The 26,000-nt window shown below is 40.5% G+C and overlaps 2 protein-coding genes across 4 annotated transcripts in view; one reads left to right on the top strand and one right to left on the bottom strand.

Moving 5' to 3' along the window:
• TLCD4 (TLC domain containing 4) overlaps window positions 1–24,885 on the bottom strand; it is a 105,645-nt gene extending 80,760 nt beyond the window's left edge. Inside the window, exons 1-2 of the mRNA XM_067040206.1 lie at window positions 24,815–24,885; window positions 21,764–21,891 (exon numbers count right to left, since the gene is read on the bottom strand). The gene's annotated coding sequence lies outside the window, so the exon portion shown is untranslated. The remainder of the gene's footprint in view (window positions 1–21,763; window positions 21,892–24,814) is intronic.
• Window positions 24,793–26,000, top strand: part of ALG14 (ALG14 UDP-N-acetylglucosaminyltransferase subunit) — a 104,715-nt gene continuing 103,507 nt past the window's right edge. Inside the window, exon 1 of one of the 3 annotated variants that reach the window (XM_059056935.2) lies at window positions 24,793–25,046. In XM_059056935.2, the coding sequence (XP_058912918.1) occupies window positions 24,911–25,046 (136 nt within the window). In that variant the 5' untranslated portion in view covers window positions 24,793–24,910. The remainder of the gene's footprint in view (window positions 25,047–26,000) is intronic. The other 2 variants (XM_067040218.1, XM_059056943.2) reach the window with 2 other exon arrangements.

Genomic DNA, 26,000 nt, shown 5'->3' with positions numbered 1-26,000 from the left:
CTGAAAAAAGACATTTATACAGAATTGTAAAATGATGCTAAGATGATAAACGGCTACATTCAGATAATCCAGAAGGATGTGCAATAGTTCAAAGACAATGAAAGACAAGAGTGAGATGACCTGGAAGGTGTCTTGTAGGCAATGCCAAGTTTTCTGCTAAAACATGACATTTTTTCTATACCTCTTACTGGCTGTACAATTTTGAGTATGTTAACTTCTCTGATCCTCAGTTACTTTATCTGTAAAATGGTAATAAGATTTCATAGTTTTTGAAAAGTTTAAATGGGGACAATAATTACCTGACAGAGCTATTGTGAAAATTAAATGAGCTAATTATTTCCAAGAGCTTAGGACAGTGATGTGCACGTGATACTCGATAAACATTACACAGCAGTAGTAGTACTAGTGGTACTATTACTACCAACTAGAAATTCCTTGAGACTCATTTTTGTTTATTAGTGAATGTAGTCCTTCAATCAATCAACCAATGTGTATAAAGTACCTATTTATGCTATGTTTGGGTGGATTATAAAATGGTCTCCGCCCGCAAGGAGTCCAGGCCAGGAGTGGAGATGAGAAGTTAAACAAATAGTTACACGGGATACAAAAAGTAAAACTAGAGGTATGTGAGCACAATTAACAAAATGGCTAACCGTGTGTGGAATGTACAGAATGCTTCCAGAAAAGCGTTGTAAAGGTGAATTTGAGATGAATTTAGAAGGGTGACCAGCAAGTCACTAAGGAAGCACAGTGTGCTAACAATTATTGTGCTACATCATTATGTATGTTAATCTTATTTAATTCGCACAAGAGCCGTGTAATAATAGCGCAGACTAATTGAGTACTTACTTTGTGTCAGGCCCTTTTTTTTTTTTTTGCGGTACGCGGGCCTGTCACTGTTGTGGCCTCTCCCGTTGCAGAGCACAGGCTCCGGACGCGCAGGCTCAGCGGCCATGGCTCACGGGCCCAGTCGCTCCGTGGCATGTGGGATCTTCCCGGACCGGGGCACGAACCCTCATCCCCTGCATCGGCAGGAGGACTCTCAACCACTGCGCCACCAGGGAAGCCCAAGGCCCTTTTTAAAAATAACCTTCATTACCCTATTTTATGAAGAAAAAAACCTGAGGCTTAGAGAAATCAAGCAACTTTCCCAAGATGATGCAGCCGGTGAGTGGTAAAGCCACAATTCATCCCAGATAACCTCTTTCCAAAATGTAGGAGATATCATCTCCATTTACTAATAAGAGAATCAAAACCCAGAGAGATTATGAGAACTTCCAGGAAAAACTGATTAGCAACTGGGCTCCTGGGTTTTTGTTTTATTTTGTTTTTTTAAATATATATATTTTTACGATTCACATTCTTTTCTTAAATAAATTTATTTTATTTTTTAAAATCTAGTTTTGGCTGTGTTGGGTCTTCGTTGCATTGTGAGGGCTTCTCATTGTGGTGGCTTCTCTTGTTTAGGAGCATGGGCTCTAGGCTCATGGGCTTCAGTAGTTGTGGCTCGTGGGCTCTAGAGCGCAGGCTCAGTAGTTGTGGCGCACAGGCTTAGTTGCTCTGCATCATGTGGGATCTTCCTGGACCAGGGAGTGAACCTGTGTCCCCTACACTGGCAGGCTGATTCTTAACCACTGCAGCACCAGGGAAGTCCCCTGGGTTCCTGATTTTAAAGCCCAGGCAAGTTGGGGAGGAAGAGCACTCCAGAAAGGAGAACGTGCAAAACCTTGGAAGCATGGAGGAGCGTGGCATGTCCCCAGGAACCAGAAATATTTGAAACTCAATATGCATATATAGAAACAGCAATAGGAGATGAGGCCCCTAAAGATCACTTCAGGGATTGTGAAAAATAAATTATGCCACATTAAATATTGCAGACTCTGCTCAGGAGCAAATGAGGAAACAATGGATGACTTTAAGCAAGGGAATAAAGCAAACAAAGGTTTAGATTGGAGGGAGGGCAACGAGTTACGAAGCAGCAAAGGCTAGTATTATTGAGATCACGAGTTTTGAAGCCAGACACTATGCCACTTATCACGACCTAAGGAAAGAGAACCTCTTTGAGCCAGAATCTCCTCATCTGTAAAATGAATATAATACAGTCATTATGAGGTGTAAATGAAAGAACATAGGCAAACACCTGACTGTACTTTAGATCTAGTAGGCATTCAATAAATGATGATGCTTGTATTAACAGTTGTTTATTGTGATTTTTGTTGTGAGACAGATATCTTGAGACCTAGTTTATGTCTTTTTGAAGGAAGAACATGTTAAATACACTTAGTGGTGTGCTTTTATCTGGGTCATTTAGAAATAAAACCAATACTGCTTGATTTTTTCAGACATAGTAAATTGACCCTTATCAGAACATCAAAGTCCCAGGAGCACAAAGAGAACCAGATTTCAGGAACGGCATGAGGTTGAGGGTTCAGTTTATCAAACATTTCTTGTGTCCAACACTATATTAAGTGTTGCATACATAAAAATAGTTAAAACACAATCTCCCTTCACAAGGAGTCAAGCATCTACAATACAGTTCTTTGGATTGATTTCCTTTATTCTAGATCCCTGGCCTCCTGTTTTACTTACAACCTCTCACTCGCCCCTTGGGTCTGATATTTACACTACTCTTTGGAAGTGATCTTGGTTTCGCTACTTCATTACTCTCCTCCCCCAAATTTGTACTCCTTCCTTTCCTGGATGAGTAAGATTACACCTCATCTGATCGAAACCTATCCTCAGAACACTACCCTGCTTCCAAGGCACCTTGCTACTGTAGTGAAGTTAAATCAGTTCTCTCAACAGCTGGCACCAGAATTCTTCTCAGAGGGAAATGCTTTGATGGGTTGCTATGAGTAGACACAGAGTGCTTGAGAACTTGGGTTAGCAAGAGAGAGGAAAATCAAAGAAAGACTGTTCTACATTAGAAATTCACTTGGTGGGGGGGATGGAAAAAGTTGGGGAGAAAAGAGAAGACAGAAGAGAAAGAAAAGAGACAGAAGTCAGAGTAACTCCATAATATGCCTAAAATGCTTTTTCTTCATGTGCAGTATTCTAACTTATTTGCATTCCTTCAATTCCTCTCATGTCTTCCAAATCTTCAGTTAGTCTTCCATTACCCCTACACCACCACACCTCCCCACAGTAAACACATTGTGAGTGGAGATGGTGGTGGAGTAAGTAAAGAAATCATGGGGCCAAGTTCCACTGCTGGATCAAAAAGGAGCAGAATGAAGAAAGCACACCCAGAACAATGAGACAGTCCATAAACTGAACCCATCAGTAGAAGCAGTGCCCAAGATAATGCTAAAACTGTATATGTCTAGAAAATTGGCAGAACACTTCAGGAGATACTGTACTTTGTTTCAGAGTTGTGTAATAGGGGCTTGAACCGAACTTGACATGATACTATACATAGAAAATCCTAAACATGCTACCAGAAAACTACTAGAGCTAATGTACCAGGTGAAGGACCAAGATAAAACACCAGAAAAACAACTAAATGAAATGGAGATAGGCAACATTCCAGAAAAAGAATTCAGAATAATGATAGTGAAGATGATCCAGGACCTTGGAAAAAGAACAGAGGCAAAGATTGGCAAGATGCAAGAAATGTTTAACAAAGACCTAGAAGAATTAAAGAACAAACAAACGGAGATGAACAATACAATAACTGAAATGAAAACTACACTAGAAGGAATCAATAGCAGAATAACTGAGACAGAAGAACGGATAAGTGACCTGGAAGAAAGAATGATGGAATTCACTGCTGCAGAACAGAATAAAGAAAAAAGAATGAAAAAAAATGAAGACAGCCTAAGAGACCTCTGGGACAACATTAAACGAAACAACATTCACATTATACGGGTCCCAGAAGGAGAAGAGAGAGGGAAAGGACCCGAGAAAATATTTGAAGAGATTAGAGTCGAAAATTCCCTAACATGAGAAAGGAAATAGCCACCCAAGTCTAGGAAGCGAAGAGAGTCCCATACAGGATAAACCCAAGGAGAAACACTCCAAGACACATAGTAATCAAATTGGCAAAAATTAAAGACAAAGAAAAATTATTGAAAGCAGCAAGGGAAAAATGACAAATAACATACAACGGAATTCCCATAAGGTTAACAGTTGATTTCTCAGCAGACACTCTACAAGCCAGAAGGGAGTGGCATGATATACTTAAAGTGATGAAAGGGAAGAACCTACAACCAAGATTACTCTCCCCGGCAAGGATCTCATTCAGATTTGATGGAGAAATCAAAAGCTTTACAGACAAGCAAAAGCTAAGAGATTTCAGCACCACAAAACCAACTCTACAACAAATGCTAAAGGAACTTCTCTAAGTCGGAAACACAAGAGAAGGACCTACAAAAACAAACCCAAAACAATTTAAAAAATGGTCATAGGAACATACATATCGATAATTACCTTAAACGTGAATGGATTAAATGCTCCAACCAAAAGACATAGGCTTGCTGAATGGATACAAAAACAAGACCCATATTTATGCTATCTACAAGAGACCCACTTTAGACCTAGGGACACATACAGACTGAAAGTGAGGGGATGGAAAAAGATATTCCATGCAAATGGAAATCAAAAGAAAGCTGGAGTAGCAATACTCATATCAGGCAAAATAGACTTTTACCTGATATGAGTATAAAATAAAGATACAAGAGACAAGGAAGGACACTACATAATGATCAAGGGATCAATCCAAGAAGATATAACAATTATAACATAGGAGCACCTCAATACATAAGGCAACTGCTAACAGCTCTAAAAGAAGAAATCGACAGTAACACAATAATAGTGGGGGACTTTTACACCTCACTTACAGCAATGGACAGAAAATGCAAAATGAAAATAAATAAGGAAACAGAAGCTTTAAATAACACAATAGATCAGATAGTTTTAATTGATATTTATAGGACATTCCACCCCCACACAGCAGATTACACTTTCTTCTCAAGTGCACATGGAACATTCTCCAGGATAGATCACATCTTGGGTTGCAAATCAAGCCTCAGTAAATTTAAGAAAATTGAAATCATATCAAGCATTTTTTTCTGACCACAAGGCTATGAGATTAGAAATGAATTACAGGGAAAAAAACGAAAAAACCACAAACACATGGAGGCTAAACAATACGTTACTAAATAACCAAGAGATCACTGAAGAAATCAAAGAGGAAATCAAAACATACCCAAAGACAAATGACAATGAAAACCCGACCGTCCGAAACCTATGGGATGCAGCAAAAGCACTTCTAAGAGGGAACTGTATAGCTATACAAGCCTACCTCAAGAAACAAGAAAAATCTCAAATAAACAATCTCACCTTACACCTAAAGGAACTAGAGAAAGAAGAACAAACAAAACCCAAAGTTAGCAGACGGAAAGAAATCATAAAGATCAGAGCAGAAATAAATGAAACAGAAACAAAGAAAACAATAGCAAAGATCAATAAAACTAAAAGCTGGCTCTTTGAGAAGATAAACAAAATTGATAAACCATTAGATAGACTCATCAAGAAAAAGCAGGAGAGGACTCAAATCAATAAAATTAGAAATGAAAATGGAGAAGTTACAACAGACACCGCAGAAATACAAAGCATCCTAAGAGACTACTGCAAGCAACTCTATGCCAATAAAATGGACAACATGGAAGAAACGGACAAATTCTTAGAAAGGTATAACCTTGCAAGAATGAACCAGGAAGGAATAGAAAATATGAACAGACCAATCACAAGTAATGAAATTGAAACTGTGATTAAAAATCTTCCAACAAACCAAAGTCCTGGACCAGATGGCTTCACAGGTGAATTCTATCAAACATTTAGAGAAGAGCTAAGACCCATCCTTCTCAAAATCTTCCAAAAATTTGCAGAGGAAGGAACACTCCAAAACTCATTCTGTGAGGCCACTATCACTCTGATACCAAAACCAGACAAAGATACTATAAAAAAAGAAAATTACAGACCAATATCACTGATGAATATAGATGCAACAATCATCAACAAAATACTAGCAAACTGAATCCAACAACACATTAAAAGGATCATATACCATGATCAAGTGGGATTTATCCCAGGGATGCAAGGATTCTGCAATATACACTAATCAATCAATGTGACACACCATATTAAGAAGTTGAGGAAGAAAAACCACATGATCATCTCAATAGATGCAGAAAAAGCTTTTGACAAAATTCAACGCCCATTTATGATAAAAACTCTCCAGAAAGTGGGCATAGAGGGAACCTACCTCAACATAATAAAGGCCATAAACAACAAACCCACAGCAAACATCATTCTCAATGGTGAAAAACTGAAAGCATTTCCTCTAAGATCAGGAACAAGACAAGGATGTCCACTCTCACCACTATTATTCAACGTGGTTTTGGAAGTCCTAGCCACGGCAATCAGAGAAGAAAAAGAAATAAAAGGAATCCAAATTGGAAAAGAAGAAGGAAAACTGTCACTGTTTGCAGATGACATGATACTATACACAGAGAATCCTAAAGATGCCACCAGAAAACTACTAGAGCATTTCAATGAATTTGGTAAAGTTGCAGGATACAAAATTAATGCACAGAAATCTCTTGCATTCTTATACACAAATGATGAAAAATCTGAAAGAGAAATTAAGGAAACACTCCCATTCACCATTGCAACAAAGAGAATAAAATACCTAGGGATAAACCTACCTAGGGAGATGAAAGACCTGTATGCAGAAAACTACAAGACACTGATGAAAGAAATTAAAGATGATACCAACAGATGGAGAGATATACCATGATCTTGGATTGGAAGAATCAATATTGTGAAAATAACTCTACTACCCAAAGCAATCTGCAGATTCAATGCAATCCCTATCAAATTACCAATGGCATTTTTTACAGAGCTAGAACAAAAAATCTTACAATTTGTATGGAGACACAAAAGCCCTCAAATATCCAAAGCAGTCTTGAGGGAGAAAACAGAGCTGGAGGAATCAGACTCCTGACTTCAGACTATACTACAAAGCTACAGGAATCAAGACAATATGGTACTGGCAAAAAACAGAAACATAGATCAATGGAACAAATGGAAAGCCCAGAGGTAAGCCCACGCACGTATGGTCAACTAATCTATGACAAAGGAGGCAAGGATATATAATGGAGAAAATACAGTCTCTTCAATAAGTGTTGCTGGGAAAACTGGACAGCTACATGTAAAAGAATGAAATTAGAACACTCCCGAACACCATACAAAAAAATAAACTCAAAATGGATTTGAGACCTAAATGTAAGACCAGACACTATAACACTCTTAGAGAAAAACATAGGAAGAACACTCTTTGACATAAATCACAGCAAGATCTTTTTTGATCTACCTCCTAGAGTAATGGAAATAAAAACAAAAATAAACAAATGGGACCTAATGAAACTTCAAAGCTTTTGCACAGCAAAGGAAACCATAAACAAGACGAAAAGACAGCCCTCAGAATGGGAGAAAATATTTGCAAATGAATCAATGGACAAAAGATTAATCTCCAAAATATATAAACAGCTCATGCAGCTCAATATGAAAAAAACAAACAACCCAATCCCAAAATGGGCAGGAGACCTAAATAGACATTTCTCCAAAGAAGACATACAGATGGCCAAGAAGCTCATGAAAAGCTGCTCAACATCACTAATTATTAGAGAAGTGCAAACTAAAACTACAATGAGGTATCACCTCACACCAGTCAGAATGGGCATCATCGGAAAATCTACAAACAATAAATGCTGGACAGGCTGTGGAGCAAAGGGAACCCTCTTGCACTGTTGGTGGGAATGTAAATTGATACAGCCACTATGGAGAATAGTATGGAGGCTCCTTAAAAAGCTAAAAATAAAATTACCATATGACCCGGCAACCCCACTACTGGGCATATACCCAGAGAAAACCATAATTCAAAAAGACACATGCACCTCAATGTTCATTGCAGCAGTATTTACAATAGCCAGGTTATGGAACCAACCTAAATGCCCATCGACAGACAAATGGATAAAGATGTGGTACATATATACAATGGAATATTACTCCTCCATAAAAAGGAACGAAATTGGGTCATTTGTTGAGACATGGCTGGATCTAGAGACTGTCATACAGAGTGAAGTAAGTCAGAAAGATGAGAACAAATATCATATATTAAGGCATATATATGGAACCTAGAAAAATGCTACAGATGAACTGGTTTGCAGGGTAGAAATTGAGACATAGATGTAGAGAACAAGTGTATGGACACCAAGGGGGGAAAGTGGCTGAGGGTTGGGGTGGTGGTGTGATGAATTGGGAGATTGGGATTGACATGTATACACTGATGTGTATAAAATTGATGACTAATAAGAACCAGCTGTATAAAAAAATGAAATAAAATTCAAAAATTCAAAAAAAGTAAGATGTTGGGGAAAAAAAGAAGACAATAAGAATTCTAAACAAAATTTAAAAAAAATTGAAAACTACTAGAGCTAATCAATGAATTTTGTAAAGTTGCAAAATTAACACAGAGAAATTAACATTCTGTGTAAAAATTAAAATACAAAAGTAATACACAGAAATCTCTTGCATTTCTATACACTAACAATGAAAGATCAGAAAGAGAAATTAAGGAAATAATCCCATTTACTACTGCATCAAAAGAATAAAATACCTCGGAATAAACCTACTGAGGAGACAAAAGACCTGTGCTCTGAAAACTATAAAATGCTGATGAGAGAAATAGAAGATGACACAAACATATAGAAAGATATACCATGTTCTTGGATTGGAAGAATGAATATTGTCAAAATGAGTATACTACCCAAGGCAATCTACAGATTCAGTGCAATCCCTGTCAAATTATGAATCGCATTTTTCATAGAACTAGAACAAAAAAAATTTTTAAGTTGTATGGAAACACAAAAGACTCCGAATAGCCAAAGAAATCCTGAGAAAGAAAAATGGAGCTGGAAGAATCAGGCTCCCTGGTTTCAGACTATACTTCAAAGCAACAGTAATCAAAACAGTATGGTACTGGCACAAAAAGAGAAATATAGCTCAATGGAACAGGATAGAAAGCCCAGAAATAAACCCACGCACCTATGATCAATTAACCTATGACAAAGGAGGAGAGAATATACAACGGAGAAAAGACAGTCTCTTTAATAAGTGGTGTTGGGAAAACCAGACAGCTACATGTAAAAGAATGAAATTAGAACATTCTCTAACACCATACACAAAAATAAACTCAGAATGGATTAAAAACCTAAATGTAAGACTGGCTACTCTAAAAATCTTAGAAGATAACATAGGAAGAACACTTATTTAGTTGAAAAATAACAGATTATCACAACTGATATCTAGGTCATGATTTGTTCAGTTATTGACAATGACTGCCTTTCTAGGATTCCAGTCTTCCCCAAAGCTGGGAAGACAGGAATGTTGTCTTACCCAGGTTACTACAGTAGTCTCCCTGGGATTAGCAAACATTTTCTTAAAGAACCAGATCATAAATATTTCAGGCTTTCTGGGCCAGATGGTCAGTTACTCAGCTCTGCACTTAAGGCCTGGAAGCAGCAGTAGACAATATGTAAATGAATGGATATGGCTGTGTTCCAATAAAACGTTTTTACAAACTCAGGTAGCAGGCTTTCTGTCTTGCTCCTTCTGTTCTCCATATTATAATCAGGGCATTCTTTCTAAATGTCACTCCTCTGCTTAAACACTTGAATGGCTTCCCATTGCCCTTAGTCCAGATTCCTTAGAAGAGTAGATTTTACCCCATTAGCCTCCTCTCCAGCAATTTCTAGCTCCTAACTCAATTTTTCAGCACAATTGAACTACTTTGAATCCCCCCCGCCCTCGCCAAGATCCTGGTTCTCTTCCTTCCATGAATTTGCATATGCTGTTCTTTTACTTGGAATATTCTTCTCTCCCTGCAGCCACACTCACCATGTCTCCCCCACACACCAGGTTAGTTGATGTCTACTCATCTGTTTTTCAAGTTTCACATTAAATGTAACTCTCTCCAGGAAGCTTTCCCTGATCCCTAAATTCTCACACAGTGCTGAGATTACTAGTTTGTCTGAATCTCCTGTTAGCCCGAGGCTCTGTGAGGACAGGAAATTGGGCTGCCACTCATCGTTGTATTCCAAGGTACTCTATAAATAATTGCTGAATAAATTGGTTCTTGACTGTTGAGGAAGGAAAAGACAAGAACCAACCTAAAAATGGAGAGAACCCTCAAAGGCTAATTGGTGGAGAATAAGCTAAGATTTGTTTGAACCGTTCCCTCTAATCCAAAGTCTGCTCCTAGAGCATTTTCTGCTTTGCCATTATAGTTTGCAGAAAGTTTTAGGAAACATGCAATATGTCTTCCAGACTTTCTGATGCAGCAACCAAAGTCTTGAATGGTTTCACTTCTGCCTTGATCTCCAAACTTAATCTGTTCACCCTCTCTTTGGCTCCTAATCTCTTACCTCATATCCTGCTTACAGTCTTGTATACAGTGTCACTTTATATTCGGTAATTCTCCTCTCAAAGTGATCTTGGCTTGCCTTTCTGACCAATACCCACATTTCAAATATCATGTGGTGGGCGTATTCTATATGCCAGGCTCACAGGACTTCTATAAGCCAGGCCTATAGGATGTAATCACTTAGTCCTTACTCAATCCTCACAATAATGTTATAAGAGATTTTCTTTCCTTGGTCCCACTTTATAGTTGATGAAATTAAGACTTAAAGAGGTTAAGTAACTTGCCAAAGAAACAGAACAAATGGCAGAGCTGAGATGTGAGGGAAGAAAGTCTGATGCCAGAAATCACATTTCTAACGACATACTACTTTATAGTTTCTCTCAGACCATGTCTGTTACTTTTTGTTGTTGTTGCTGTTGTTGTTCTTTTTACCTCTCTGAATTCCTGTACAACCCCAGAAGTGTTCTGCAGTCATCCTGCAAGTTTCATCCTGAATCTCACGGGTAGTGTGTTAAATCCAAGGTGATCATAATAACTAACATTTATTGAGCACAGTCACTGTGTTAAGTGCTGTTCGTGTTACTCATTCAACTTTCACAGACTCTCATAAAAAAACACAAGGTTAGCTCTGTTTTGCAGATAAGGAAATAGAGGCAAAAAAGGGTAAAATAATGTGTCCAAGGTCACACAATTAGAATGGGAGGACCTAGAATTTAAACCACAGTAGTCTGACTCCACAACACTTACTTCTGGGTAAGGAGACACACATAGGGAAGCAGATAGCATAAAGAACTCTTCAAGCCTCATAGGATGAGTTTGAAAGTGTGGGCGAGTTTAATTGATTCAGGCTGTAATTATCCAGGATAAGAGATTATAAGGCTGACTTAATTATTTATTGCTGCCCAAACAAACTATCATCAAAGTTCATGGCTTAGAACAACAATTGTTTATTAGCTGACAGTTATGTGGGTCGACAATTTAGGATGAACTTGGTTGAGAAGTTCTTCTGCTGGTTTTGCCTGGGCTCACTCACGTGGTGACAGTCAGCTGTGGCAGCTTGGCAAGGGCTTGATGCTCCAAAATGGTTTCTCTAGCAGTCAAGGCCAGCTGCATGGGCATGCAACTTGTGCTTGGTTCACTGTTCTGCTATTGCGGTCTTAAAATTCTTTTTTTTTTTTTTTTTTTAAATTTATTTATTTAATTAATTTATTTTCTTTTTGGCTGCATTGGATCTCCGTTGCTGTGTGCGGGCTTTCTCCAGTTGCGGCGAGCGGGGGCTACTCTTCGTTGCGACGCATGGGCTTCTCATTGCGGTGGCTTCTCTTGCTGCGGAGCACGGGCTCTAGGCACGCGGGCTCAGTAGCTGTGGTTCACGGGCTCTGGAGCGCAGGCTCAGTAGTTGTGGCACACGGGCTTAGTTGCCCCGCGGCATGTGGGATCTTCCCAGACCAGGGATTGAACCCGTGTCCCCTGCATTGGCAGGCGGATTCTTAAGCACTGCGCCACCAGGGAAGCCCCTAAAATTCTTAATAATTATGAAACAAGGGGCCCTACTGGGCCTTGCACATTATGTTGCCAGTCATGTTAGTGGTTGGTGCTGGATGTCAGCTGGGCACCTTTCTCCACGTAGCTTCTCATCCCCAAAGAGACTGGCCCAGGTTTCTTCACATAATGACAGAAACTTTCCAAGAGAGTGAGAGCAAAGCCTGCAAGACCTCTTGAGGTCTAGGCTCATAATTCCCACGTCATTACTTCTGCTGTATTTTATTGATCAAAGCAAGTCACAATGCAAGCCCAGACACAAGGAGGTAGAGATCTAGAGTCCACTTCTTGATGAGAACAAAAAGTCACAAAGGGGTGTGTGTAGAGGGATGGGATGAGTTTGTGACCATTTATTGCAATCTATCACAGAGGAGGTACATGTTTAAGGAGATATGAAATCATTTCAGTCTTGGACATGTGGTGATTAAGGTCTCTCCTGTGATAAATCTATGCAGAGGTGTTCAGTATTTGGATAATATAGGTCTAGAATATAAAAGAGAATCCTGGTGGGACATACAAATTTGAAAGTTGTCATTATGCCAGTGATAGGTTTCTGAATAAACAAATCACAACACCCTGGAAGACTGCATTAGTTCAGGTAAAAGTAAACAAAGAGATTCAGTCAATCCCTCAGACCACCCAGATATCTAAGTGCACGCTTCTTCCCATACATCTCAACCTCCCTCTCTAACAGAGACCATCTGTGGGCCTATTCATTTCCATAGCCAGCTCAAGGTCTACTATCTCCGGGCAAAGTACAGCCTTCTCTGTCTTGTCCAGATGTGGAACATATAGTCCAATGACATATAAACCAAAAAAGTTACTTGATCCCCACTTTCAACCCAATATGCAGTGGTGGATCAGGAATAGAATAAAACCTCCCATTTGAAAAAGGAAAGAATGGGAAACATATAGCAAGCAGTAATCCTTGATAGTTTTCTTTCCAGACAGAAATCTTTGCCCTGACCATGGAAGAAGTTCCCTGATGAACCCTTCTGGATGCCTTTTGTTATGCCTGAAGACCCCTGGGTTCACCCTCTGGGAGGTTCTTCCTTGTCCATCACTCACCAGGTTCAAGATTGAAGAGGATGTTGGAGACTATGTTCTCCTGGAGACTGCCTGAGGACACAAAAACTGAATGGCTTTTGCAGGTCAGATTTATGGTTTCTTTAGTAATGCAATTTCCTCAAAAACTTAATAGGCTTTTGTACTATTCATCTTTAGTCTATGTGCTAGAAACGGTACCAAAGTTCTTTTCTGGATCTGGCTCTTAAACTAGCTTATTCTGTAGTTTCTATGCTCTACCCATTCCTCTTTTCATTGTTTTAATGGTGGCTTATTTGACGTAATCTTACAAAATAAGTGAGGGTAACATCCTTAATCTGATCTTTGCTGGAAGGCTATATTTCTTTCTTTGTCTGAGGAATCTTAATGAGAGTGCTTTAAGAAAGTCTCTGAAAAACAGTCTTTTACCTCCTGTTTGGGCTAGAAATAGTTGGATTTTCCAACCCTGTGAGACCCCAATTTTCTATACACTTTATTTCCTTCCATTTCTGCTTGCAAACCCCTCATTTCTTATGTGAGCTCATTTCTTTCTCAAAAAATCTTGCTAAAATCAGTGAGAAGCAACCATCATACTTTTATATTCTGGTTCTCCCCAAATGCTTCCCCTAAAATTCAGCCATAGACGGAACATGGTCAGGCTTCCAAGTTGAGAAGGAGAAATTTCTACAATATTTTGCAATGCTATTACAAGGATCATCAGTTTTCCAGCCTGCAAGATCTGCTTCCTCACTGCCAATCGTCTGACTGTTAAGGTAATGCTATATGTTTTAAGATTCTATTAGAAGTTCCCTATTTCCAGGTATCAATTTTTGTATTAGAGTAAATGCTATATTGCTGTAATAAAGAGACCCCAGAAATCAGTGACATAAAGAAAATGGAAGTTTCTTTCCTGCTCTCATCATAGTTGGGCCTAGACTGACAGGGCACTCTGTTCTATGAGGTCATTCAGGACCCAGATTCCTTCTATCTTGTTGTTCCATTCTCTCCTACCATGTCTTCCTCATCTTCATGGCTGCAGCTGGTCACAGACATGTCTACAAAGGAGACAGAAAGCAGTCCAAGGCAAGCCATCTTCTTTGAAAAGGGTAAGGCAAAAGTTGTACCTGTCACTTCTAGTTATATTCCACTGGCAAGAACTTAACCACAAAATCATACCTAGCTGCAAAAGAGGATAAGAAATGTAATCTCCAGTTGAGTGAACATGTGACCAGAAAGAAGAGAATGGATTTTATTATGACAACAATTGACCTGGGAGAAAAGATAGCCAAGGTTAAGAAACCTCAGAAATAAAAAGCCAAAGTGGGGGGGGGTGGTGGATAAATAAGCATTTTGTTTCTTAGATGATAGTCTGAAAAAGGAAGGAAGGAAAGGAAGGAAGGAAGGAAGGAAGGAAAGGAAGGAAGGAAGGAAGGAAGGAAAGCAGGCAAAATCTAGTTGGTGGGTACCCAAGTTTCCATTTTATTATTTCCAGTTCTTTTCTGAATATATTTTTTAAATAAAAAGGTTTTTTAAAAATTTATTTTAAGGGAATTAGACAGAGAAAAAGGGACCCCGGAAGAATATGAAGGTAGAACAATAGTGATATGAGGAGAATAGGAAGAAAATGGAGTAATGAAAGTCAACAGGAGAAAAATTTCAATTGCCTGAGAGAAGACAAGGAAAAACTAGAAAAGGAAATGTTCTTTGGATTTGAAAATCTAGCAGTTACTAGCGAATAATTATGGCAGAAGCTAGATTTCAGTGAATTAGGGAGTGAGAAAGAACAAAGAAAAGCATGACATAAAGCATGGACTAGTCTTTAAGAACACTGACTTTTTAGGAAAGAAGAGATAAGACGGCAACTAGTTCCACTGGCATGTGGACTAGGATGAGAACCAGCCTCCGGGAGCAGAGTTGGGGTACTGGTTCCTAGAGACTAGGCTGGTCCACAGTTCTAGCTGCCCAGCATATACATAATGTGCATCATGAACGAGTACTAATTCAACCAAGCTCTCAGACACTCAGAAACTCTTTGGGTCAGTATATTATAGAGGTAACCAGTATGCATAGGACAGTGTTATTCTAGGGCAAGGCCTGTGTCAATCCATAGCTGACTTCCGTAGCGCTGGGAGGGCCATGCTTCTTCCATATGCTGAGAGGAGTTCACCAAAAACAGGCTGCCTGGCTACATGTTCAGGATGACTGCCTCTCAACATCAGAAAATAACTACTCTGTGCACACCAGAAGGCTTCAGTTCCACGAAATAGCCCAATTGCTTAAAAATAGACTGGGAGTGGAAAAACACACTGGCAAAGGGATAAAAGGTGTGGTTAAAGGCTGGAGTGCCATTTTAATGTGGTTGGGCTGTGTCTGACTGGTAGTTTAAAGGAGTTATGCTGAGTCAGGCTGATTGAGGGAGGGTTTTATTGATTGTGCTTTTATTTTTTAATGGGAGAGACTTGAACTTTGTAGGCTAGGGCAAAGATACAAATACAATGAGAGTCAATAGTTAAAGATTCAGGAGAGAAGCCATAATTGATGGAGGAAACTGACCATAAAGTTTTTGTTTAGTTCATAGCATCTTTTCAGAAAAGGAAATTTAGAGATTCTTTTAAATTTCTAAGTTAAGACACAGTTATTCCACAGTTCCCTAGGTAAACATTAATAAAGTATTACAGTGTTAAGACTTTCTCAGGTTCATTTAAGTTATCTTTTAACTTATTCCAAAACAAATATAACCAGCAAAGATCCCACTGGAGCACTGGTGTGGAGAAGGGAATCTTAAGTTTGGGAAATAGCTAAGTAATTTGAAATTTCTATCCAAAAAAGGTTTTTCAGTAAATTGTCAAGCCTGTTTGTAACAAATTCAGAAGGGATTCACAATGAATAGGGCACTTAATATAGATGAAAGATGAACAGTATATTAAATAAATCATGGAGACGCAGAGAAGAAACCAGGTTAAAGGGCACAGCAAGAGCTACATATCCGTTGTTGTAAAGAATATTCATATAATATTTACACAAAATTTCCAAGAGAAAATAACACTAAGCTTTAGGTGGCACATCTGTAAATTTCATTCTTCTTATCCCCTTCTTCTTAATGTAACATATTTTCTGCATTAATTACCTTCCCTAAGTAACAACACTATATTCCCTGAAGCCACTAGCTGGCTACAGTACTAGTGATTTGACTTCCTACTTCCATAGGAAGTCAAATCAGAGCACCAGCAGTGTAGACTTAGCATGGTTAAGGCCTTAGTTTCCTCACCTACAAAATGGGGATAATAATAGCACTTAAGTTCATAGGACGGTTCTGAGAGGTAGTTGAGAAACTATATAAATGCCTACTAAATGGTAGACTGCATGTTTGATTATGTATATAAATTTCTTTTTTTCATATATAGTTAAGGAATAATGTAGAGTCAGATAAGAGTGAAGACATAATTTGTGTGTTTCTATCAAGGACAAAAAGCTCTATGGAAGCAGAAAAGAACTTGAGAAAAACAGAGAAAAAAGGGCAGATGTACAATGAAGAAGAAAAGATGGACTTGATGGAGGTGTTGGGCAGAGGCTTTGGTGGGGAGGGAGGGCTGGGATGAGGAGAAAATTAATTCAACAGATTTCAAAGACAAGCAGTGTTACGTGCAGAAATAGAATTGTTTATTTATAAGTCTAAAACTGAAAATATGGTAACTTTGAAAATTAAAGAAGCTACTTTTATTGTGTTTGTCATTAGTAAATGGTATAAGTTGGTATGATACTTACCGTGATAGTTTGGGAATGCAGCTTTAAATAAGATTTTAGTGTCTTGTTAAATTTGGAACTGATAAGGCATTTTGGGTGCACAAGGCTAGGGCAAGGGATATATAAACATATCTGGAAAGGTTTATCTGAGATAAAGGGACATAAAGTGAAAGAACAAAATTAGCATGTCTAGTAATTTCACTGTAAATTCATCTTAAACAAGGCTTGAATCAAGATATATATTTATATGTATATGTATATATTTATATAAACCATATGGAGGGAGAGAAAGAGAGAGGCATACATATGTTTATCTATCTATCTAATTTAGTATCCTTTTTTAATGTACTTGGAGAAAAAGCTAGAAAACAGAAGAGAAGTTCTTGACTGGCATGTGAAAAAGCCACTTTTCAAAATCCTCTTCCTCCTATTTAGTTCTAGTTTTATAAATGAGAAGTTGGGCATAGTAAATGATACTACATTTCTATCTTTCTTTCTTTAATATATAGCACAAAAGCTGGTGTAAATATACAATAAATACATTTAATGATATTGTAGGGAGCTTTTCTGAATCCTGCCTACCGAGTCCTAGCTTTGTGACTCAGAGCAAATGATGTAATCTCTCTGTCATTTGCAAAATGGGGATCATCATAATGCCTACTACATGGGGGTGTTGTGAGCATTAAATAAGTTAAATCATGTTCTCAGTGCTTAGCACATAGTAAGCACACAGTAAAATGCCAGTTAAGGATTATATAATGGCCTTCAAGGGTTAGCATTCAAGGAGTCCTAGGAAGTGGCTTCATCCAGGAAAAGGTCGTGACTTAAATATATATAAAGTATACTTGACAAGGAAAAAAATATCTTGGCTATAATTCAGATATTTGGGTTCTACTGGCACAATTTCTGTCACCCATCCTAACCAATCTTCCAGAAGATCTTTAATGTTAAAGTATACAACCATCAGTCCTGGTGGCCACAGTTCTGTCTCTGGCCCAGACTAAGAACTCCCTTCCAGCTTTATCCTACCTTATCATGGGCAAACATTATGCTGATCAAAGTGGGTCTCCCTGGCTCTTGCAGAAAAGCTTCATTTTTCTTTACCACCCTCATTAAGACTGAAGATTGTTGAACTCTGGTGGGAACAGCCTAGCTGCCAGGCTTCCTTGCAGCCCACCCTCCCAGGCAGCCCATTAGAGCGTGAGAAGATGACTTTTCTTTAGGAGGCTCTGGTAAGAGGTACACAGTTCATATAGCCAGGATCACCGTTAAATCACTGCTTGGGTGTTAACTGTCAACTGCCTTACCACTGTCCCTGCCCTGACCCCGGGTGCAGCACATAACAGGTACTAGTAGAACTGAATTGAGAGCCATCCCTCACCCCTGTTTACTTCAATCCCCAGAAGCCTCCCAGATGAGCCAGTATCATCCTGATTTTTGTCTCTGTAGTTACTTGTAAATCCCCAAATCTGGCCCAACTCGCATTCCTCACCACCTTTCAAACACTTTCACTGCACCTCTGGACCTCCTGATCTGTATCTGCAAACTTCCTCTGTATCTTCAACTTCTTTCTGAATGTCTTCTCCACTTTGCTGCATAAGCTGAACCCTTGCTCTCCCACATTTCCTCAATATGTTTCTCAAATAGTGGCCATTTGATTCTCACACCCACATGGGAGGTGGGGAAATTACCCCCTCTTGACCCCTATCACTGCTTCCAAACCATTTGTAGTTTTCTCCTTCTTTCCAAAACTCCAGCTCCTTTGAAGTTCTGGTCATGCAGTTGTACCACCCTGTATCAGCGTCCCCAACAGGATACAGATGGCACATGTGCATTAGGTTAATTTGAGGATGATTTAATAAAGGGACTGCACCTGACCCTTGAACAACTCAGGGATTAGAGGTGCCAACCTTCTGTGCAGTGGAAAATCCTAGCATCATTTATAGTCAGCCCTCCATATCCATGGTTCCTCCGTATCTGTGGTTCCATCCACGGTTCCTGCATCCACAGATTCAACCAACCACAGATCATGTAGTCCTGAAGTATTTACTATTGAAAAAACATATAAGTGGATGCCCAGAGTTCAACCTAGTGCGATTCAAGGGTCAACTGTATTTACAAAGGTGTGAATGAGGTAGGGAAGGCAAAAGGGCTCATACAGTGACTCAGGGTTAGTAACAACGGAACTGTTACCACACCTAGCCTGAGGGAACAAGGAAAGGGAGCTCTGGGACCCAGGAGAGAGATTTGTAGAGAAGGCCACATTGAAGAGCAGAAATCTTCAGTTCAGGGGCACAGCCTCTCTCCATCCAATGTGCTGAGGATCCATCCCCCTTGGCCAAACCCAACCAGAACCAGAGAGCAAGGAAACCTGTTGATTTAATCCAGGTTTGAGCTCCCATGGCACTGAGTGGGGTGGAGAAACGTGGATCTGGAAGGACAAATGGAACATATCTAGCTTATAATCAATGCTCTTTTTGGTTGCTGTCATCTTTCAACCTCTTACTCTTTGAAGACTTGAGTTCCTAGCTCATTTTCTTCCTCTCTACTGCTTAGTGACCCCCAATGATCTTTTTCATCCATTCCTATTGTCATACCCTAAATACTACCACCAGCAATAACACAATATTTACTTCAAGCATCCCACTCTCTGATCACCACCTCTTATATCTATAGTTCACTGACTCTAGCTTTCACTGCAATTTTTCAACTTTCTTTAGGCCTCCAGTCCACTGGCCTTATACTCTTCCACGATTCATCCACTGCCCCACCTCCACTCCCCTGTCTTCACTTTCCACTATGTCAAGAGGAAATTCCATGGACCTCACTCCCTTGAAAAGAACCTCTCTTATGTAGTCACCTGTCAAAAATCTAACTGTGGGGGCTTCCCTGGTGGCACAGTGGTTGAGAGTCCGCTTGCTGATGCAGGAGACACGGGTTCGTGCCCCGGTCTGGGAAGATCCCACATGCCGTGGAGTGGCTGGGCCCGTGGGCCATGGCCGCTGAGCCTGCGCGTCCGGAGCCTGTGCTCCGCGACGGGAGAGGCCACAGCAGTGAGAGTCCCGCGTACAGAAAAAAAAAAAAAAAAAAAAAAAATCTAACTGTGGTTAAAGCCAACTGTCTGCCTTTTCCAGTAGGGGAAAAAGACATAAAATCACGCTGACTGGTTTCTCTCTCTATTTATCACAAGCTACAAATGGGCATCCTAATCTGCCCGGAAACCCTAGGCTGATCCTGGTGAGTATGTCAATTACTCTTCACGGTGATTATTTCATACCTTCTTTCTTCTTGAGCTTCTCATACTCTTCTGCACCCCCAGTCTCCACACCCTTATCTATTCACCGCCAATTCTACAAACCTCCCAGGACCTGCATCCATATCCTTACCCTCCATTCTGTTACTGTGGAATAAGGGTCCCTCCTATCAAAGCCCAACTGCTCCCCTTGTGCTCAAGATTCCAACCCTTTTCATTTTTAGGATAAATGTGTTCCTGTCCTCACTCCTTTTCTCACGTAAATCAATTTTCCTTTATTGGATCATTTTTAACATCAAATAAATATGTCAGTTAACTCCCATCTTAAAAAAACATTTCCTTGATTACAAATTCTCCCATATTTCCCATCCAATTTTTCCATTCCCCTCCAAAGAGAAACTTGAAATGACTGTCTACAGACACTGCTTCTCTTCATCTCCCATTCTCTCCTCTGTCCATTTCTATCTGCCTTCCACAACCACCCTTCCATGGAAATGCTGCTCCTGTTTAGTTCCCCAGTGACTAATTTGTTCCCAAGTCACCTAATGCCACCTATCAGCAGCATATGACATAGCTAACTGCACTCCCATTCTTGAATCATTTTCCTCCTTTGGTTTTTGTGGACACCATTATCTCCTGATTCTCCTCCTATCTTCCTGGCTTTTTCTTCTCCATTTTCTTTGCTGGCCTAGTCTTCTTGACTAGACTTCTAAATATTAATGACCCCAGACTCTTCTCTATCCTAAGCTATCCAATACATTAGCCATTGGCTAATGCCAATGTATTTAAATTTAAAATAATTTAAATGACATAAAATTAAAATTCAGTTCCTCTATAGCACTAGCCACTTTTCAAGTGCTCAGCAGGCCATGATGTGTCTAGTGGACAACATGGACACAAAACATTTCCATCATTGCAGAAACTTCTGTCGGACAGGACTGACCTAAATTCCCTTCCCAGGTGATCTCACCCAGTCCCATGGCTTTAAATACCATCTATATGCTGAATTCTAAATTTATACCTCTAGCTCTAACCCACACTTCAGATTTATACATAAACTGACTATTTGACACAACTACTTGGAAATTTAACAGGTTATTCAAAATAACATCCAAATCAGAACACTTCATTTTCATCATCTCCTCCCCTTTCTCCGCTCACAAAAACTTGTTTCTCTTCCTGCCTGTCTAGTCTGAGCAAATGACACCATCCAGCCAGTTTTGAAGCCAAAAATCTAAGAGCCACTTTGATTCCCAATATCTAATCCATCAACAAGTCTTACTGACTCTATCCATAAAATATATCTCAAATATACCCTCTTCTACCTTCCACTGTCATCTTCCTCGTCTAAGGTTTTTGTCTGGACTACTACTGTCATACAAGATCCCGTGCACCTAAATCTAGCATATAGCAGGTGCTCATTAAATATGTTGACTAAATTAACAAGTACAATTCCATTCAACAGTGCAAAATAATCTTAATTTTAAAAATATTCATGAATAATACTTGTCACAGAAACATTAGAAAATAGATTTAAGAAGATAATAAAAATCACTTCCCAGGCAGACTTTACTTATGATTGGTATGGCTCAATACTATTATTCAGTTTATCAATTACTAATACATTTTCATGCTTTTCACACAATATAATTTACCTCTGTGCATTTGCTATCTGCATTGTCAGTGCAACTTACCTCCCCAAGAGAAATTTTAGTTGCTTCGTCCTGTTCACTCCTGCCTTTTCTGATTAATCCAGTACATACTATTCACCTCAATTATATTCCGTGCCTGTCACAGCCCAGGACTCAGCTCACCCAGCAATCTGTGGGTGAATAAAACATTCCTGATTTATTGTGTTCAGGAGTTCACAACTTTGTTCCTGTCTCTACCTGCCACCCAGCTCCTCCCTGCTGTCCTCAACTTCCTTGTCAGGAACACCGAACAGTTTGACCCTAGACTTAATTCAAAATAACTCAACCAATAACTCCAAACAATGTTTACTATTCCACCCTCTTTGACTCTCTGCATTTACTGGCAGCCACTAAAAATGCTTGATCACTCCCCATTCATTCCATCTACAACTAAGTGTGGTCAAACTGATATTTCGTACAGACACAGGTAATGACAGTAGTGAGGGGATGGGTACTAGGGAATGCAGGGGTATCTTTTGGGGCCGAGAGACTAACATTATTAATATGCCAAACATCTGCATTGCCTGTGTCAGTTTACAACACCAGCTCAGATGCATTACCTTCGCAGCAATCCAAACAGTACTATTTGCCTACCCAGCAATGATCTTTCCTTCGCCCTCCTCCAACATCCTCCTCTCCAAGAGAATGCCCGTTTTGGTCAGTACCCACCCTTCACCAAACAGCCAGGTACCACAGGTGAGTTGTAGGTCATCCTCCATCCTACCTCAGCCAGATTTGTGGTCTCATTCCTTTTATGAAGGGGCAAGTGATATAAATTTGGCCAAAAGGAGTGAAAGTCTGCTGTGGGAGGTTCTGGAAAAGGTTTCCTCACTCTTAAAAAAAAGACCTAAGGACAAGATAACCTCTTGAAATCTGGAGACTGCCCTGCCTGGATGTAAATTTCTGAGACAACTAATGTCTTCTTTTAAAAGTATGATGGAGGTTTCCGTGGTGGTGCAGTGGTTGAGAGTCCGCCTTCCGATGCAGGGGACACGGGTTCGTGCCCCGGTCCGGGAAGATCCCACATGCCGTGGAGCGACTGGGCCCGTGAGCCATGGCCGCTGAGCCTGTGCATCCGGAGCCTGTGCTCCTCAACAGGAGAGGCCACAACAGTGTGAGGCCCACGTACCGCTAAAAAAAAAAAAAAAAAGTATGATGGGAGAGAGTCTTAGGCTGAAGCCATTGCTGGGAAAGGCAGAGTGGGTAGATGAAATAAAACTACATCTTTTGTAATATTCTTACGCTGTTTTTCATACTGCGCCAGAGGTCCCACCTCTGGACTTTCAACTACATATTTGTAAGCCCAGGGGATTCTGATTTCATCAAAATTTGAGAAGCATTGACTTCTAAGCCCACAATTATAAAATTTCTCCACCACTTACTAACACCATGCAGGATCTTAGTTCCCCGACCAGGGATGGAACCTGTGCCCTCTGCAGTGGAAGCACGGAGTCCTAACCATTGGCCTGCCAGGGAATTCCCCACTAGCTAACCTTAGGCAAATTATTTAACTTTTATAGAATCCCTTTCTTTACCTGTAAAGAGGGGAATAATATTCACCTTATAACCTTATTGCGGATATAGGGTTATAGGATATAGGGTTAAGAGGATTTGATAGAACACAGGAAGTATGTGAGGTCCATTAGCCATAAAATGATGCTACAAAGTACCTAAATGTCTCCCAAACTTGCCTGCTGATACAAATAGACACATTGGTTAGAGGAGCTGATCTCAGTCCTCTCCCCTGGAGATTCTGATTCAGAAGCTCCCTATTGTACTCTTAGGCTGCTTTTTAAAAAAAAATAAATTTACTTGTTTTATTTTTGGCTGCATTGGGTCTTCGTTGCTGCGTGCAGGCTTTCTTTAGTTGTGGCTAGCAGGGGCTACTCTTCATTGCAGTGCGCGGGCTTCTCATTGCAGCGGCTTCTCTTGTTGTGGAGCACGGGCTCTAGGCGCCCAGGCTTCAGTTGTTGTGGCACGTGGGCTCAGTAGTTGTGGCTCGCGGGCTTAGTTGCTCCGTGGCATGTAGGATCTTCCCAGACCAGGGCTCAAACCCATGTCCCCTGCACTGGCAGGCGGATTCTTAACCACTGCGCCACCAGGGAAGCCCAAGACTGCATTTTAAAAAACACATTCTAGGATCTAAGCAAGTTTGAAAATCAAGGAAGTTTGAATTTGGCAAAGGAATACACGGCGTAAACTCCTATGCAGCAGCCGTTAGGGTTTCCAGTTTCTAAATCTACATCTGCCACTATTTCACTTGAGCAAGCTGTTTCACCTTTCTGGACTTGTTTACTCATCTGTATACTTGTCTTATCTAACCTACAGGTCCATTGGGGACTGAAGGCAAATTACACTTGGGGTGAAGGGGCTTCTCTAATCTCAGCCCTTTTATATTGCTACAATGTGGATTAAGTAAACATAAAAATAAGCAAAATTGGGATTGGGGGAGGTGTTGCCTTTGTGGTAAAATTAACTGAATAGGACGATTCTTTCTCTATCTCACTACTTTGAACCACTGAACTTCCACTGCTCTCAGGAACATGGTGTAACTGGAGGTGATCACCCTCAGCTAGCTACTCTGGTCACACTGAGATCCGTGAAAAAGACTAGAAAAATTAAAAATATGAGTGCTGGGTAAGAGGAGATTTGGATGAGAACCCGAAATTCAATTTTTTGTACCAAGGTACCTTTCATTGGCAAGCACTTTCAATAGCTGTGCATGTGCAACAGAAACATTTCCCTTGGCACCAAAAAAAAAAAAAAGGCGACGTATGCCACTGGCCTCAGGTGGAATTCACAAAGTTGGTTAATTTGGAACACCTGCTAACTTGGGAGGTCCTTTTTAGGGCGCCCAGCTGGCCTCACCTCCTCACGAACCGAAACCAAACTCCTCCAGAGCTTAATCCACGAATTTCAGTTTACGCATGGGGCATGGGCTGTACGTGGGCAGAATCCCGCGAGACACCCAGCGGGGTGGTCTGAGGCCAGGCTTCCGCCTCTGGCCCTGAACTCCTCCCACCGCCAACAAGCCCCGCCCACCAAGAGGCTCACACTTCGAGTTTGGGTCTCCGCAGCGCCCGTAGTTTTGAACTTTCACCGCTCCTGCGGCCGGCGCTGGGGGATAGCACGCATGCGTCTTGTCTTCGAATGGGTGGCACCCTTATTCTCGCGGCGGCGGCCGGAGCTGTGGCCGTGCTGCTGGCAGTGCGGCTATGGGTAGTGCTGCGTCCCCGCGCCGCTGTGCCCCGGCGGTCTCTCAGCCTCTTGGTGGTGGCTGGGTCCGGTGAGTATCCGGGCGGTGACTGGCGGGCTCGGGTCGGGTACTACAAACCCCAGAGTCCACCGCGGCGCTTTTCGCAGGGCCCCTAGCACTTTGTGCAGCGTTGCATTCTGAGATTTGTAGTTTCTCTGCGGGACTGGAGTGGGTCAGCCCAGGCTGGGCAAAATGCTGGTCTGTTGTTGATGTGGCCCAGGCCGCGTCTTTAATGACAAATGAGTTACTTACACTTGTCTGTAATTAAGCGTCTCTGTAGCGTATATTTTTCTAACAAATTATTAGTGAACAGAGAGGACACAGAAGCCCATGATGCTAACATGCAATTTGCCTGAATAAAGACTGCTGTTTTGCATGATTAATCTATTCATTTGGGATTTAATTTAGGAATCACGAATACTACAAGATAAGCGAGACAAAGAGAATTATCACGTTTATATACATATACAGAATCCATGAGGATAGAAACAATTACCTAGTAACGGGAGAACAATACACACTTCAGGATATTGTGCCGGGGGGTGAAAAACAATCAGGTAATACAATCAGGTAATACAATCCAAACGGAGTGGGCCAGCTCTGTAGGCGTACCGCTTTAAATGGACAGCTACGACAGAGCGATACATATATATGCTGTGTACATTCAGAAATGTCAGGAGATTGAATCCGGATAGCATAATATTTATAAGTATTAGCAAATGGTCTAAACTTATGTACACGTGTAATTCATTACTTTATTCACTTAATGTATTTTGAGCCATAGGGGAGGTCAGGCACTAAGCTAAGCCCTGGAAATAACCAAACTGACGAATACGACTTGCTGTGGAGTGCTGACTATGTCCCAAGCAGTGTGAAAGCTGTGAGGACACAGCAGTGAATGAAATGGAGAATATAGAAAAACTAACAGAAAACGAAAAGCACAATGGGTACTTGCCACAATAAGTGCTATAACCTGGGAAGTAA

The sequence above is a fragment of the Kogia breviceps genome, chromosome 1, assembly GCF_026419965.1.
Source record: "Kogia breviceps isolate mKogBre1 chromosome 1, mKogBre1 haplotype 1, whole genome shotgun sequence".
In the NCBI taxonomy this organism is placed as follows: domain Eukaryota; kingdom Metazoa; phylum Chordata; class Mammalia; order Artiodactyla; family Physeteridae; genus Kogia; species Kogia breviceps.
The sequence above is the reverse complement of the archived record's forward strand: the minus strand, read 5'-3'. Positions and strand labels throughout refer to the sequence as shown.